The 17,013-nt window shown below is 42.3% G+C and overlaps 1 protein-coding gene across 1 annotated transcript; it reads left to right on the top strand.

Moving 5' to 3' along the window:
* Nucleotides 1-15,628: 15,628 nt before the first annotated feature.
* Nucleotides 15,629-16,297, top strand: LOC124343656. The gene is made up of 4 exons (XM_046797111.1): nt 15,629-15,650; nt 15,712-15,783; nt 15,846-16,110; nt 16,171-16,297. Exons 1-4 carry the CDS (start codon nt 15,638-15,640, stop codon nt 16,295-16,297), a joined length of 477 nt encoding a protein of 158 aa, XP_046653067.1. The 5' UTR covers nt 15,629-15,637.
* The last annotated feature ends 716 nt before the right edge of the window (nt 16,298-17,013 follow it).

Genomic DNA, 17,013 nt, shown 5'->3' with positions numbered 1-17,013 from the left:
AGGAAGTCATCGACATATATGAGGCAACATCGATAGTGAACAGTTGCGTTTGCAATAAATTGGTAGAATAATTCATCACCCGTCGTTAGCGAATTAGTTGCAATTACTCATGGCCCAACGTAAACAAATTTGTAGATATTATGTTTCACCCAACGTGTTCTGTAGAACACTTAAAATTTCCTGCCCGTTTTTTAACAGTTTAAAAGATTTAATTTCCTGCCCGTGGACAAATCATTTGCCAGTTTAACCAATGTCATTGAATCTCCGATACCTTGTGTTTGACCCGAAAAATTCCCTCGAATTCCTTCACCACGAGCTCTCGCGGCCGCGGGGGTGCCCCTTCGGGGGCCCCACCCCCGCGGGCTCGAGTCGCGGTGAAGGTATCCTCGGTTTTTGGTACCTTGAAAACGTTTCGCCCGTCGAACTCAGTTACGCATTTACCAGTTAAACCACTGCCATTAGATTTCTCATATATCAACTCATGGCACAGCGTATTTTGAAGGAATTTTAAAATTTCCTGCCCCTTAAGCGTGAGCTTGCGCTTAAATTTCCTGCCCGTGGACAAATCATTTGCCAGTTAAACCATTGTCATTGAATGTCTGATACCTTATGTTTCACCCGAAAAATTCCCTCGAATTCGTTCAACACGAGCTCTCGCGGCCGCGGGGGTGCCCCTTCGGGGGCCCCACCCCCGCGGGCTCGAGTCGCGGTGAAGGTGTCCTCGGTTTTTTGTACCTTGAACACGTTTCGCCCGTCGAACGCATTCTCACTTTTTTACAACTATTCTTTGTAGCTGCTTGTTAAGCGTGAGCCAAATCAAGAAAGTTAATCTTCCCACGTAACTTTTAGCCCGTCGTGATTGACTTTTGTTGAATTATTTTCAGCCCGTCGTGAGAAAATAAGGGTGAATTCTTTTCAGCCCGTCGTGAGCGGAATAGGGTGAATAATTTTAAGTTCGGCGTGAGCAACTTAGGGTGAATTATTTTCAGCCCGTCGTGAGCGAAATAGAATGAATTATTTTCAGCCCGTCGTGAGCGAAATAGATTGAATAATTTTCAGCCCGTCGTGAGCGAAATAGAGTGAATTATTTGCAGCCCGTCATGAGCAAATAGGGTGAATTATTTGCAGCCCGTCGTGACAGAAATAGGGCGAATTATTTTCAGCCCGTCGTGAGCAAAGAAGGGTGAATAATTTTCAGCTCGGCGTGAGCAACATAGATTGACCACTATTCAATGAGATCAAAATTCAATATTAATTGGTGGCCATGCGGTTAGAGAGTTCGCTTACCATATGTAAGTACTCGGGTTCAATTCCCGTTAGAAGTCAATTTCTAAATTGATAATTAAATTCTGTTTCTTAATTCGTAATTAGTAATAATACAACATATTGCCCGTGATCGAACCTCGAACCTCGAACCTCACGCACGGTAGGCGAGCATGCTAACCAATAAACCATGAGAGATATGGAATTTGATAGGGTGAATTGGATGGAAAAATATGTCGTAGAGCTACGGTGCATCGTGTCGCGCTCACCTGGGTGTGGCAAGAGCAACGCGACGTGTCTGACGAACGCCGAAATGTTAGAAACTACTCTTAATTGAGCTCAGTGATGAATATCAATTGGTGGTCAAGTGGTTAGCGAGTTCGTTTACTATGCGTGAGTTTTCAGGTTCAAATCCCGATAGACACCAATTTCCAAATTGAAAATTGAACATTACAAATTAACAATTTATAACAGTGCTTTGACCGGGATCGAACCTCGGACCTCTCGCATGTTAGCCGATCGCGCTAATCAATACACTATTAGGAGATGATGTAAATAGAGGAAATGTGATGTAAAAATATGTCGTAGAGACACGGTGCGTCGCGTCGCGCTCACCTGTGCGTCATCAGCGACTTGACGCAAGACGCAGATATGTTTGAAATAACTTGTCAATAAGATCAAAGGAAAAATATCAATTGGTGGTCAAGTGGTTAGCGAGTTCGCTTACCATGCGTGAGTATTCGGGTTCAAATCCCGATAGACACACCTATTTCTGCAAATTGAACATTGCAAATTAATAAATAATAACAGCGCCTGGATCAGGGATCGAACCTCAGACCTCTCGCATGGTAGTCGAGCACGCTATCCAATACACGATTAAAACGATGAAATCTATAAAGGGAATTGGATGTAAAAATATGTCTTAGAGACACGGTGCGTCGAGTAGCGCTCACCTGTGCGTCATGAGCGACGTGACGCGAGACGCAGAAATGTTTGAAATAACTTGTCATTAATATCAAATGAAAACATCAATTGGTGGTCAAGTGGTTAGCGAGTTCGCTTACCATGCGTGAGTTTTCAGGTTCAAATCCCGATAAACACCAATTTCTAAATTGAAAAAATTGTACATTGTAAATTAACAATTCGTAACAGCGCCCTGACCCGGGATCGAACCTCACACCTCTCGCATGATAGCCGCGCACGCTAACCAATACACCATCAGAGAGTTAAAATGCAATAGAGGAAATTGAATTTAAAAATGTATGTCCAAGACAAACGACGCGCGCCGCGCACGAAACACGGGAAGCGCAACAACAACAACAACCATCTGTCCAAATTCCAACTCAATCTAAATATCAGTTCTGATAGTGTAGTGGTTAGAGTGTGTGCGACAATGCCATCCTTATCGGATGTGCGGCGGAAGCACCATCGGACCATGGTTCAAACCCCAAGTAGTACACTCGAATCTAATAGAGGACATCGACATATAACCGATGGAAAAAAAACCTACCCGACTACTAACAAATCCCCCCCCCCTGTCCCAAAAAAAAAAAAAAAAAAAAAAAAAAACGCACACGGTTCGAGCCCGTGTGTGTGTGTATGGCGGGAAGGGCGCGCGCAAACGGACACACGATAGCTGACGTATGTGTGTATCGTCTCGCCTACTCAAATCGAAACTTTCGCCACTGGTTGCTTCTCGCCGATACAGACAAACAACAAACAGACAAACAAACAAACACACCGAATCACAGACAGGCCAAGGTCACTTAGACACGCCCGCGGTTTATAGAGCAGTTGACTAGTATACCAGATGCCCGTCCAAGGACGGCGAACCACCTTGCTAGACGCAATCACCCAAGCGCACAGCACAGCACACATGCAGCAAAACGCCACTCGTATAATCCCACTGACCAATTCCTTACTGCCCGGGACTTAGTTTTTCATCCATTTATGGACTTTTACATCTTCCACCGTGAGCCAGTCGGTCTTTTGGGTTTTTTTGTGGACTTATTTTTTTTTCGTTGCAACCAAGTATCGGTGGCATTTGGGTTTATTTTTGGGACTTATATTTATTCAGAGCTTGGTTGTGTTGGAATTGACACATTCCCTCGGATACGCTCCAACGCGAGTTCTCGTGGCCAAGAGGGCGGATTCTCGGTTTTGGGTGTTAGGGTTGTGTTTTTGGACTTGTACTTTATTTCGTTGAACTTTGGTTTCATTTGAGGACTCGTTTTTCTCTGTAAGCTCGTTGGGGTTGTCAGGATTTTTGGACTTGTAATTTTTCGAGGGATTCAATACCGGGGACTTGTATTTTATTCAGAATTTGGATGTGTTCCACTTTACATTTATTGATATTTATTGTATTTGTTCCCACTTTACTTTACCCATCGATTTATCCATTACCTATTGATTACCTGCCCGTTTATTCTTCAATTATTGGTTACTGTCTTAAGTATCGTTTGAACACTGGTCCGCTGAATCTTGAATCCGTAACTCTAACCACTGAGCCATGGAGTTGTGAATGAATGTTGTTAGAGTTGCTATAAATCGTCATTTAATGTGCGGACAAAATTGCAACAGTGCAAATCTTTATTCATACCCAACTTGCGATTCATTTACATGACATACTTTGGCAACTTATTATATTTTGCCGAGAGCGGGTTTTGAACCGACATCCTTTGGATTACCAATCCAATGCTATAACCACTACACCAACAGCGGTGTATATAGTCAAGTTCTGACGTGACCAGGTGGATAGCGCATACATACACATTGTCATAGTTATCACCCAGCGTGAGCAAAAGCGTTTAAATTACATCAGAGTTTGACTATCGATATTGAGAATAATTGATTCAATAGACAGATGATTGCCAAGAGTGGGTTTGAACCACTATACTTTAAGTTACCACTCCTATGCTATAACCACTACACCAACAGCGGCGTTAAATTGTAAGTCTCGACGTGACCAAATGGATAGAGCATACATCTATATTGTAATGTTCAGCAAAAAAAAGGAAAAAAGGGTGCATTATTTAAAGCCCGGCGTGAGCAACGTACGGTAAATTATGTTAAGCCCGTCGTGGGTGAAACAGGGTGAATTATTTTCAGCCCGCTGTGAGTGAAATAGGGTGAATTATTTCCAGCCCGTCGTGAGCGAAATATATTGAATTAGTTTAAGCCCGGCTTGAGCACCTTGAAGTGAATTATTTGCAGCCCTGAGTGAGAAAAATAGGGTGAATTATTTTAGCCCGGCGAGAGCGATATAGGGTACATTCTTTTCAGCCCGTCGTAAGCGAAGTGGAGAAAATTATTTTCAGCCCGTCGTGAGAAACTTGGTGTAAATTCTTTTCACGCCGTCGAAAGAGAAATGGAGTTAATATTTTCAGCCCGGTGTGAGCAGCAAAGGGTTTAATATTTTAGCCCGTTGTTATCAATGCAAGGGGAATTATTTTCAGCCCGTCAAGAGCAACAAACGGCGAAATATTTTCATCCCGGCTTGATCAACTTGGGTTGACCAATTTTTAGCCAGTAAAAGGGAAAAAAGATTGAAATATTTTCAACCCACCGTGAGTGAAATAGAGTGAAATATTTTCAGTCCGCCATGATTAAAGTGAGATGAATTATTTTAATCCCAGAGTAAGCAATATAGGGTGAATTATTTTCAACCCGCCCTGAGCGAAATAGGGTGAATTATTTTGAGCCCGGTGTGAGTGAAATAGAGTGTATTATTTTAATCCCGTAGTAAGCAACGTGGGATGAATTATTTTTGCCCGTCGTTAGCATCGTAGAGTGAATAATGGACAGCCCGCCGTGGACGAAATAGGGTGAATTAATTTCAGCCCGCCGATAGCGAAATACAATGAATTTTATGCCCGGCGTGAGCAATGTAGGGTGAATTATTTTTAACCCGGCTTGAGAAATGTAGGTTTCAGCATTATTCGTCTAACCATGCCAGAGGACTCGGGTTCAATACCCGGGATAAGAGACCATTAATTTCAAATAATTACTTTCATTTCATTAAAATGGAATGTGACTTGAACCGGGTTCGAACCTCTGACCTCTCGCATGTTAAGCGAGTACTCTAACCACTATACCATACATAGATGATTATTGAAAGCATAGCAAGGCCTATATGCAGAAACAAAGGTCGACGACGGCTTGCGTCTCGTCTCTCACGGCGAGCCGCATAGCTGACATGTGTGTGTGTGTGGGCCGAGTCCCTTGAAGTTGAAGTTACAATCAGTCATTAATTGGTGGTTCAGTGGTTAGAGTGTTCGCTAACCATGACAGAGGACTCGGGTTCAATCCCCGGGATAAGTGACCATTAATTTCCAATTAATTACTTTCAGTTCATTAAAATTGAATGTGACTTGATCCGGGTTCGAACCTCGGACCTTTCGCATGCTAAGCGAGCACGCTAACCACTATTCCATGAGCTGATGGAAAGTACCAACATAGCAAGGGTTATATGCAGAATCATGAGTCGACGATGGCTTGCGTCTCGTCTCTAACGGCGAGCTGCATATCTGATATGTGTGTGTGTGCCAAACCACTTACAGTTTAAGTAAAAATCTCATATCAATTGGTAGTCCAGTGTTCAGAGCGTTCGATTACCACGCAAGAGTACTCGGGTTCAATCTCCGAGTGGAACGACAATTAAATTTCTACAATTTTTTCATCATTATTAAAAATGCACTTGTAGCCGGATTCGAACCTCGGACCTCTCGCATGTCAACCAAGCACGTCTACAACTATACCATGAGCTGATGGAAAATGGCAGCATAGCAAGGGTTATATGCAGGATCATGCGTCGACGATGGCATGCGTCTTGTCTTTCACGGCGAGCCGCATAGATGACATGTGTGTGTGTGCCGAGTCACTTGAAGTTGAAGTAACAATCAGTCATTAATTGGTGGTCCAGTGGTTAGAGTGTTCGCTAACCATGACAGAGGACTCGGGTTCAATCTCCGGGATAAGTGACCAATAATTTCAAATAATTACTTTCAGTTCATTAAAATTGAATGTGACTTGAGCCGGGTTCGAACCTTGGACCTCTCGCATTCTAAGCTAACACGCTAACCACTATACTATGAGCTGATGGAAAGTACCAACATAGCAAGGGTTATATGCAGAATCATGAGTCGACGATGGCTTGCGTCTCGTCTCTAACGGCGAGCTGCATATCTGATATGTGTGTGTGTGCCAAACCACTTACAGTTTAAGTAAAAATCTCATATCAATTGGTAGTCCAGTGTTCAGAGCGTTCGATTACCACGCAAGAGTACTCGGGTTCAATCTCCGAGTGGAACGACAATTAAATTGCTACATATTTTTCATCATTATTAAAAATGCACTTGTAGCCGGGTTCGAACCTCGGACCTCTCGCATGTCAACCAAGCACGTCTACAACTATACCATGAGCTGATGGAAAATGGCAGCATAGCAAGGGTTATATGCAGGATCATGCGTCGACGATGGCATGCGTCTCGTCTTTCACGGCGAGCCGCATAGATGACATGTGTGTGTGTGCCGAGTCACTTGAAGTTGAAGTAACAATCAGATATCAATTGGTGGTCCAGTGGTTAGAGTGTTCGCTAACCATGACAGAGGACTCGGGTTCAATCCCCGGGATAAGTGACCATTAATTTCAAATAATTACTTTCAGTTCATTAAAATTGAATGTGACTTGAGCCGGGTTCGAACCTTGGACCTCTCGCATTCTAAGCTAACACGCTAACCACTATACTATGAGCTGATGGAAAGTAGCACCATAGCAGGGGTTATATGCTGAATCATGGGTCGACGATGGCATGCGTCTCGTCTCTCACGGCGAGACGCATAGCTGACATGTGTCTGTGTGTGTGTGCCGAGCCACTTAAAGTTGAAGTAAATTTCAGATATCAATTGGTGGTCAAGTGGTTAGAGTGTTCGCTAACCATGGCAGAGAACTCGGGTTCAATCCCTGAGATAAGCGACAATTAATTTCCAATTATGACTTTCAGTTCATTAAAATTGAATGTGACTTGAGCCGGATTCGAACCTCGGACCTCTCGCATGCCAAGCGAACACGCTAACCACTATACCATGAGCCGATGAAATGTAGCAGCATAGCATTGATTATATGCAGAATCATGAGTCGACGATGGCTTGCGTCTCGTCTCTCTCGGTGAGCCGCATAGCTGTGTGTGACATGAATGTGTCGAGCCACTTGAAGTTGAAGTAAACATGTGATATCAATTGGTGGTCCAGTGGTTAGAGTGTTCGCTAACCATGACAGAGGACTCGGGTTCAATCCCCGGGATAAGTGACCATTAATTTCAAATAATTACTTTCAGTTCATTAAAATCGAATGAGACTTGAGCCGGGCCCGAACCTCGGACCTCTCGCATTCCAAGCGAGCACGCTAACCACTATACCATGAGCTGATGGAGAATAGCACCATGGCAGGGTTTATATGCAGAATCATGAGTCAACGATGGCATGCGTCTCGTCTTTCACGGCGACCGCATAGATGACATGTGTGTGTGTGCCGAGTCACTTGAAGTTGAAGTAACAATCAGATATCAATTGGTGGTCCAGTGGTTAGAGCGTTCGCTAACCATGCCAGAGAACTCGGGTTCAATCCCCGAGATAAGCGACCACTAATTTCAATTAATTACTTTCAGTTCATTAAAATCGAATGTGATGACTTGATCCGGGATCGAACCTCGGACCTCTCGCATGCTAAGCGAGCACTATAACCACTATACCATGAGCCGATGAAATACGGTAGCAAGCCATGGGATGGATTGATGTAGTATGTGGATGCGCACTATAAAAGCACCAAAAGTCGCAACGACAGCAGTTGTATGGAGTTTCAACTTGGAATGAATATCAGTTCTGATAGTGTAGTGGTTAGAGTATGAGGTGAGGACCGTGTTGCAACGCTATCGGACCCACCAAGTATTCGAAGCCATGGTTCAAACCCAACACTCGATACAAATTAATAGAGGACATTGTGTGACAATTACCAATGGAAAAAAAACTCCAACCCTCAACCCCCCACTTGGTTCGAACCCTCGTGGCGCTACATGTGGTATGTATAGCGGCAGCTGCGAGATGCAGTTGAGAGAAGCGAGCAGAGCAGAAAGATGGATGAGTGTGTGAGAAGGGTGAAGCGCCTTTAACGATGTATGCGCCTCATGTCCAAACTTTCGCACCTGGATGCGTCTCGCCGCTACAGACAAACACCAAAGTTGAATGCAAAATCAAACAAACAAACAAACTGACAAACAAACAGTTTCACAGACAAAGTCAAGGTTGAATTGGACGGACCACGGGCGATACACGAGAGACTAGTATACCTAGGCCCGTCCAAGGACGGCGAACCAGGCGGCTAGACATAATCACCTAAGCGCACAGTATACATGGACCAAAACGCCACTCGTATAATCCCACTGGCCAATTCCTTGCTGTCCGGGACTTTTTTTTTCATCCATTTATGGACTTGTACATCTTCCACCGTGAGCCAGTCGGTCTTTTGGGGTTTTTTTGTGGACTTGTTTTTTTTTCGTTGAAACCAAGTATCGGTTGAGTTTGGGTTTTATTTTGGGACTTTTATTTTTCATAGTTTGGTTGTATTGTATTTGACACATTTCCCACGGTCTCGAGTTTCGGTGAAGTTTTCGATTTTGAATCTTGAACACGTGTGGACCGACAAACAGCCCATTCTGATCCTCAACTCCTTCTTCCTCTCCTTCCTCATCTTCCCGTTTCACTTTTTTCCCTTCCAATTTATTTCTTCCCACTTTTTCCCATCTTCCTCCCCTCTCTCATCCTTCCCCCTCTCTATCGTCCCTCCCTCACCATCCTCTCCCTCACCATCCCGTCCCTCACCATCACCTCCCTCACTATCCCCTCCCTCACCATCCCCTCCCTCACCATCCCCACCCTCACCATCCCTTCTCTGCACACTCCTCCCTCATGTAATGTATCTCTTACTTATCTCGATGTGGGCTTGAACAACGGGCCGTTGTATCCTGGATCCAATGCTCTAACCACTGATCTGTTGAGTTGTATTATCAGTTAAACAGGAAGGAAAGTCATCAGCCACTTAAGTAAATTCGGATTTTCCTTAAATACCAATAAATATTAATCGCACGACGTAATTCTTTGGCCAGTAAGTATTTGCTCCTGTATTTTAATGAAACTTACAAAACTCAGCTTCGCATATAAAATTCGAATAACCACTTGAGAGGTAATAGTCAAATATATGATTGGTGGTGTATTGGTTAGAGTGTTCGCATAGCATATTCATGTCTTTAAGTTCAATACTCATAAATTGTTAAAATATAAATTGACAAAGAGTTTGAAATAATTTACTTGGCTTTCAATCTGAATACCTCATAATTTCCTGTTTTCGTCTAAACATTCCTCATTGCTGGTTTGAACAGCCCATCGTTTCTTGAGTCCTGTTCTCTAACCACATAGCTATTGAGAATTATTGAAGTATTTTCTTGGGAGGAAGTCATCGACATATATGAGGCAACATCGATAGTGAACAGTTGCGTTTGCAATAAATTGGTAGAATAATTCATCACCCGTCGTTAGCGAATTAGTTGCAATTACTCATGGCCCAACGTAAACAAATTTGTAGATATTATGTTTCACCCAACGTGTTCTGTAGGACATTTAAAATTTCCCGCCCGTTTTTTAACAGTTTAAAAGATTTAATATCCTGCCCGTGGACAAATCATTTGCCAGTTTAACCAATGTCATTGAATCTCCGATACCTTGTGTTTGACCCGAAAAATTCCCTCGAATTCCTTCACCACGAGCTCTCGCGGCCGCGGGGGTGCCCCTTCGGGGGCCCCACCCCCGCGGGCTCGAGTCGCGGTGAAGGTATCCTCGGTTTTTGGTACCTTGAAAACGTTTCGCCCGTCGAACTCAGTTACGCATTTACCAGTTAAACCACTGCCATTAGATTTCTCATATATCAACTCATGGCACAGCGTATTTTGAAGGAATTTTAAAATTTCCTGCCCGTTAAGCGTGAGCTTGCGCTTAAATTTCCTGCCCGTGGACAAATCATTTGCCAGTTAAACCATTGTCATTGAATGTCTGATACCTTATGTTTGACCCGAAAAATTCCCTCGAATTCCTTCACCACGAGCTCTCGCGGCCGCGGGGGTGCCCCTTCGGGGGCCCCACCCCCGCGGGCTCGAGTCGCGGTGAAGGTATCCTCGGTTTTTTGTACCTTGAACACGTTTCGCCCGTCGAACGCATTCTCACTTTTTTACAACTATTCTTTGTAGCTACTTGTTAAGCGTGAGCCAAATCAGGAAAGTTAATCATCCCACTTGACTTTTAGCCCGTCGTGATTGACTTTTGTTGAATTATTTTCATCCCTTCGTGAGAAAATAAGGGGTGAATTCTTTTCAGCCCGTCGTGAGCGGAATAGGGTGAAAAATTTTAAGTTCGGCGTGAGCAACGTAGGGTGAATTATTTTCAGCCCGTCGTGAGCGAAATAGATTGAATTATTTTCAGCCCGTCGTGAGCGAAATAGAGTGAATTCTTTTCAGCCCGTCGTGAGCAACTTAGGGTGAATTCTTTTCAGCCCGACGTGAGCGAAAAATAGTGAATAATTTTCAACTCGGCATGAGCAACCACTATACGGTGACCACTCTTCAATGAGATCAACAATAAATTTAAATTAGTGGCGAAGTGGTTAGTGAGTTCGCTTACCATGCGTGAGTACTCGGGTTCAAATCCCGATCGACCCTCCTATTTCTAAATTAAAAATTGAACATTGCAAATTAATAATTAATAACAAAGAATTTGCCCGGGATCAAACCTTGGACCTCTCACATATTAGCTGAGCACGCTATCCAATACACTATTAGAGAGATAAATCTGTTAGAGGAAATTGGATTTAAAAATATTTTGTACAGATACGGTGCGTCACGTCGCGCTCACCTGTGTGAGGCAAGAGCTACGCGACGTGTGTAACGCGAGACGCCAAAATAATTGAAACTACCTCTAAATGAGCTCAGTGATGAATATCAATTGGTGGTCAAGTGGTTAGCAAGTTTGCTTACCATGCGTGAGTATACGGGTTCAAATCCAGATAGACCCTAATTTCTAAATTGAAAATTGAACTTTACAAATAAACAATTCATAATAATGCCTTGACCCGGGATCGAACCTCGGACCTGTCGCTTCGTATCCGTGAACGCTATCCAATATACCATGAGAGAGATGGAATTCAATAGAGAGAATTGGATCTATAAATATGTCGTAGAGACACGGTGCATCGCTTCGCGCTCACCTATGCGTCCTGAGCGACGTGACGCGAGACGCAGATATGTTTGAAACAACTTGTCAGTAAGATCAAAGAAAAAACATCAATTGGTGATCAAGTGGTTAGCATGTTCGCTTACCATGTGTGAGTTTTCAGGTTCAAATCCCAATAGACACCAATTTCCAAATTGAAAATTGAACTTGACAAATTAACAATTCATAACAGTGCTTTGACCCGGGATCGAACCTCGGGTTGTCGCTTCGTAGACGTGAACGCTTACCAATATACCATGAGAGAGATGGAATTCAATAGAGGAAATTGGATGTAAAAATATGTCGTAGAGACACGGTGCATTGCTTCGCGCTCACCTGTGCGTCATGAGCGACGTGAAGCGAGACGCAGATATGTTTGAAACAACTTGTCAATAAGATCAAAGAAAATACATCAATTGGTGGTCAAGTGGTTAGCAAGTTCGCTTACCATGCGTGAGTATTCGGGTTCAAATCCCGATAAACACTCCAATTTCTCCAAATAAAACGTTGCAAATTAATAAATATTAACAGCGCCTTGATCCGGCATCGAACCTCAGACCTTTCGCATGTTAGCCGAGCACGCTAACCAATACACTAATACACCAAGAGAGATATGGATTCTAAAGCAAGTAACGGGATCTATAAATATGTCGTAGAGATATGGTGCGTCGCGTCGCGCTCACCTGTGTGTCATTCGCAACGCGAGATGCAGAGATGTTTGAAACCACACTTCAATGAAATCAACCTTGAATATCAATTGGTGGGCAAGTGGTTAGCGAGTTCGCTTACCATGTATGAGTTTTCAGGTTCAAATCCCGATAGACACCAATTTCTAAATTGAAAATTGAAGTTTACAAATTAACAATTCATAACAATGCCTTGTACCGGGATCGAACCTCGGACCTCTCGCATGGTGGCAGGTCGCGCTAACCAATACACCATGAGAGAGTTGGAATGAAACAGAGGAAATTGGATGTAAAAATTCATGTCCAAGACAAACGGCGCGCGCCGCGCACGAAACACTGGAAGGGCAACAACAAACAACCATCAGTCCAAATTCCAACTCGATATGAATATCAGTTCTGATAGTGTAGTGGTTAGAGTGTGTGCGACAATGCCATCCTTATCGGATGTGCGGCGGAAGCACCTCTCCGACCATGGTTCAAACCCCAAGTAGTACACTCGAATCTAATAGAGGACATCGACATATCACCGATGGAAAAAAAAACCCTACCCGACTACTAACAAATTCTACCCCCCTCTCCCCCCCCCCCTGTCCCAATAAAAAAAAAAAAAAAAAAAAAAAACGCACACGGTTCGAGCCCGTGTGTGTGTGTGTGGCGAGAAGGGCGCGCGCAAACGGACAAACGGTGAGGAATGCTGACGTGTGTATCGCCTCGCTTACTCAATTCGAAACTTTCGCCACTGGTTGCGTCTCGCCGATACAGACAAACGACTCTGGACCTCGGTTGGGACAAACAAACAAACAAACAAACAAACAGACAGATCCACAGACACGCCAAGGTCACCTACCCACGCCCGCGGTTTATAGAGCAGTAGACTAGTATACCTAGGCCCGTCCAAGGACGGCGAACCAGGCGGCTAGACGCAATCACCCAAGCGCACAGCACAGCAAACATGGAGCAAAACGCCACTCGTATAATCCCACTGCCCGATTCCTTACTGTCCGGGACTTTTTTTTTCATCCATTTATGGACTTGTACATCTTCCACCGTGAGCCAGTCGGTCTTTTGGGGTTTTTTTGTGGACTTGTTTTTTTTTCGTTGAAACCAAGTATCGGTTGAGTTTTGGTTTTATTTTGGGACTTTTATTTTTCAGAGTTTGGTTGTATTGTATTTGACACATTTTCCACGTTCTCGAGTTTCGGTGAAGTTTTCCACGGTTTTTTGTATCTTGAACACATTTGGCACGTCAACGTCCCACCTTGATGCTCCCCTCCTTCTTCCTCTCCTTCCACATCTTCCCGTCTCACTTTCTCCCCTTCCACTTTATTTCTTCCCACTTTTTCCTCTCTTCCTCCCCTCTCTCATCCTTCCCCCTCTCTATCTCCCCTCCCTTACCATCCTCTCCCTCACCATCCCCTCCCTCACCATCCCCTCCCTCACCATCCCCTCCCTCACCATCCCCTCCCTCACCATCCCCTCCCTCACCATCCCCTCCCTCACCATCCCCACCCTCGTCTTCCCTTCTCTGCACACTCTTCCCTATTGCTACCCTTCCCCTTAGACTCACATGTATCTCGTACTTATCTCGATGAGGGCTTGAACAACGGGCCGTTGTATCCTGGTTCCAATGCTCTAACCACTGAGCTGTTGAGTTGTATTATCAGTTAAACAGGGAGAAAAGTCATCAGTCACTTAAGTCAATTCGGATTTGCTCTAAATACCAATAAATATTAATCGCACGACGTAATTCTTTGGCCCGTAATGTATTTGCTCCTATCTTTTAATGTTACAAAACTCTGCTTTGCGTATAAAATTCGAATAACCACTTCAGAAGTAATAGTCAAATATATGATTGGTGGTGTATGGGTTAGAGTGTTCGCATAGCATATATATGTCTTTAGGTTCAATACTCATAAATTGTTAAAATAAATATTGACAAAATGTTTGAAATAATTTACTTGGCTTTCAATCTGAATTCCTCATAATTTCCTTTTTTCGTCTATACCTTCCTCATTGCCGGTTTGAACAACAGCCCATCGTATCTTGAGTCCTGTTCTCTAACCACATAGCTATTGAGAGGAAGTAGTGTACTTTCTTGGGAGGAAGTCATCTACATATATGAGGCAACATCGATAGTGAACAGTTGCATTTTCAATAAATTGGTAGAATAATTCATCACCCGAATTTAGCGAATTAGTTGCTATGTTTCACCCAACGTGTTTTGTAGGACACTTAAAATTTCCTGCCCGTTTTTTAACAGTTTAAAAGATTTAATTTCCTGCCCGTGGACAAATCATTTGCCAGTTAAACCAATGTCATTAGATTTCTCATACATCCAATCATGGCCAAATGGATTCTGTAGGATCAATCGGTATTGGTATCAATAGGTGGTCAAGTGGTTAGCGAATTCTCTTACTATGAGTGAGTACCCGGGTTCAACTCCCGATAAACAATAGTTTCTAAAATATATTGATGACCGAATTAATAATTAGCAACTGTGACTTTACCCGGAGTTTGAACCTCGGATTTCTCGCATGACAATCAAGCACGCTAACCAATACACAATGAGAGAGATGGAATACACTATATGTTATGGAATGTATAAATATGTCGTAGAGACACGGTTCGTCGCGCTCACCTGTGTGCCAGTTGCAACGCGAGATGCAGAGATGTTTGAAACCACTTGTCAATGAGATCAGAATTGAATATCAATTGGTGATCGATTGGTTAGCGAGTTCGCTTTCTATGCGTTATGTTCGGGTTCAATTCCCTAAAAACACCAATTTCAAAATTGAAAATAAATGTTTGAATTAATATTGAATTAAAGCGCCTTAACCAAGTATCGAAACTCGGACATCTTGTATGATAGCAGAGAACGTTACCCAATACACCATGAAAGAGATGGAATTTAATAGAAGTAATGGGATTTATAAATATGTCGTAGTTACACGTTAATAAAAAAAAACGTGAAGCGCGACAACCATTTGTCGAAATTGGAACTCGATAATGATATTAGTTCTGATAGTGTAGTGGTTAGAGTTTGTGTTACAATGCCATGCCCTTACATGTATGTGGCGGTAACACCTCACCGATTATGGTTCAAACCCCAAGTACTACACATACATAAATATTGGAGGACATTGAATATCAATAAAAAAAATCCAACCCTCAACACCTGGTTTGGGGAGAGGCAATGCTTAATTTTTTTCACGTGTTCAAAATCATTATATCAACGATAAAAATTGCAACCAGTGGGCGTGGTTTTTTGGAGGGAAGCTTATGTTTTGTGCTTTTATTTCGTTTGGCGGCTTATTATCTTGCTGGTAAGTCAACGAATAATTGTTTTTCACATTCTCTCTGAACTTCCCCTTGACAACATGCCCAACTCTGGTAAGTCTCTTTAATGTTATCCAATATTTCTGTTATATTCATTGTTTTTTTTGTATCATAGATTTGCTTGTTGCTTCTCCCCCCGTTTCTTTGTCTCCTCAAGTGGTTGTCCGTGATGGAATACCCAATTCTGGTAAGTCTCCTTAATGTTATCCAATATTTCTGTTCTATTCATTGTTTTTTTTTGTTTGATAGATTTGCCTGTTGTTTCTCCCCCCGTCTCTTTGTCTCCTCAAGTGGTTGTCCCTGAAGAAAATCCACTGGGTGATGACGAAGTTGACGGGGTTTTAGCATCCATGGATATGGATTTCAATACCCCGCCGTCTTCCCCACCTGTCTCCTTTCTTCAATCTTGGACGATTTCAGAATTTCAGAGGATTGAAGATAGGAGAAGATCCAATCTATTACGTGGAGTGCAGCTGAAAACTCGGCACGAAAAATTTAAGAAAAACCGACAGAAGTAAGTTTATCCAAGTTATTTCATGTTTGTTTTTTTATGTAATTTTTTTTTTCATTTTAGTGCTGAAGCTGCTTTGGAAAGATCTAAGCGGAATGAGGCATGGGCCAAAAAGGAGCTGGCCTCATTCCGCTCCAAAATGTGCAAGGATGAAGCTGAGGCACAGAGAATGTTTGGAGATGTGATTTAGATGTTTTTTTTTTCGATTTGTTTAATTTTTTTTCTTTGTTTTTTATTTGTTAATTTTGTTGATTTGTTGGTTATTGATCAGTAATAAACAGAGTATTAGAATATTCATTTAGTTTGCTTTTTTTATTTTTCCAACTTCATAATTGATGTTCTTAATATTTTAAAATCCATATAAGCACTACTTCTCTTTGATTCTTGATTTGAACCATTGACTTTTTGACCTTAAGGATTTATATTCCATCTCTTTAACCACTACACTATGGAGACTTATTTTAATATCAAATGTTTAATGCTATATTCGTTTTTTTTTTATTTTTGATGGAACTCAAAAGAAGAAAAGTAGAACATTGTACTTTGAATTGGACATTGTATGAGTAAGAGTTTTTTCAACCACTATAATTTTTATCATTATCCTTATTACATAAATATTGAAAATTTAATATGAATTCATTATTTTCGAAATTTAGATTTGAACCATTGATCTTAGGAATCGCATTTCATTACTTTAACCGCTACACCACGGAACGATACATAATTTTGAAATATTGAAGATTTTATTGGTTTTGTATTTTTTTCGATAAAGCTTTAGATTTAGAAATTACGTTAATAGTAAGTCATTCATGTAAAACTTTGTTCTTTTCCAAATTACGATTCATTTGTATGCAATATGAGTGCATTTTTATAGTTGTGCTGTGAGTGGGTTTGAACCAACATTCC

The sequence above is a fragment of the Daphnia pulicaria genome, chromosome 1 (genome assembly GCF_021234035.1).
Source record: "Daphnia pulicaria isolate SC F1-1A chromosome 1, SC_F0-13Bv2, whole genome shotgun sequence".
NCBI classification, from domain to species: Eukaryota; Metazoa; Arthropoda; class Branchiopoda; order Diplostraca; family Daphniidae; genus Daphnia; species Daphnia pulicaria.
This window is presented reverse-complemented; position numbering and strand designations above follow the sequence as displayed.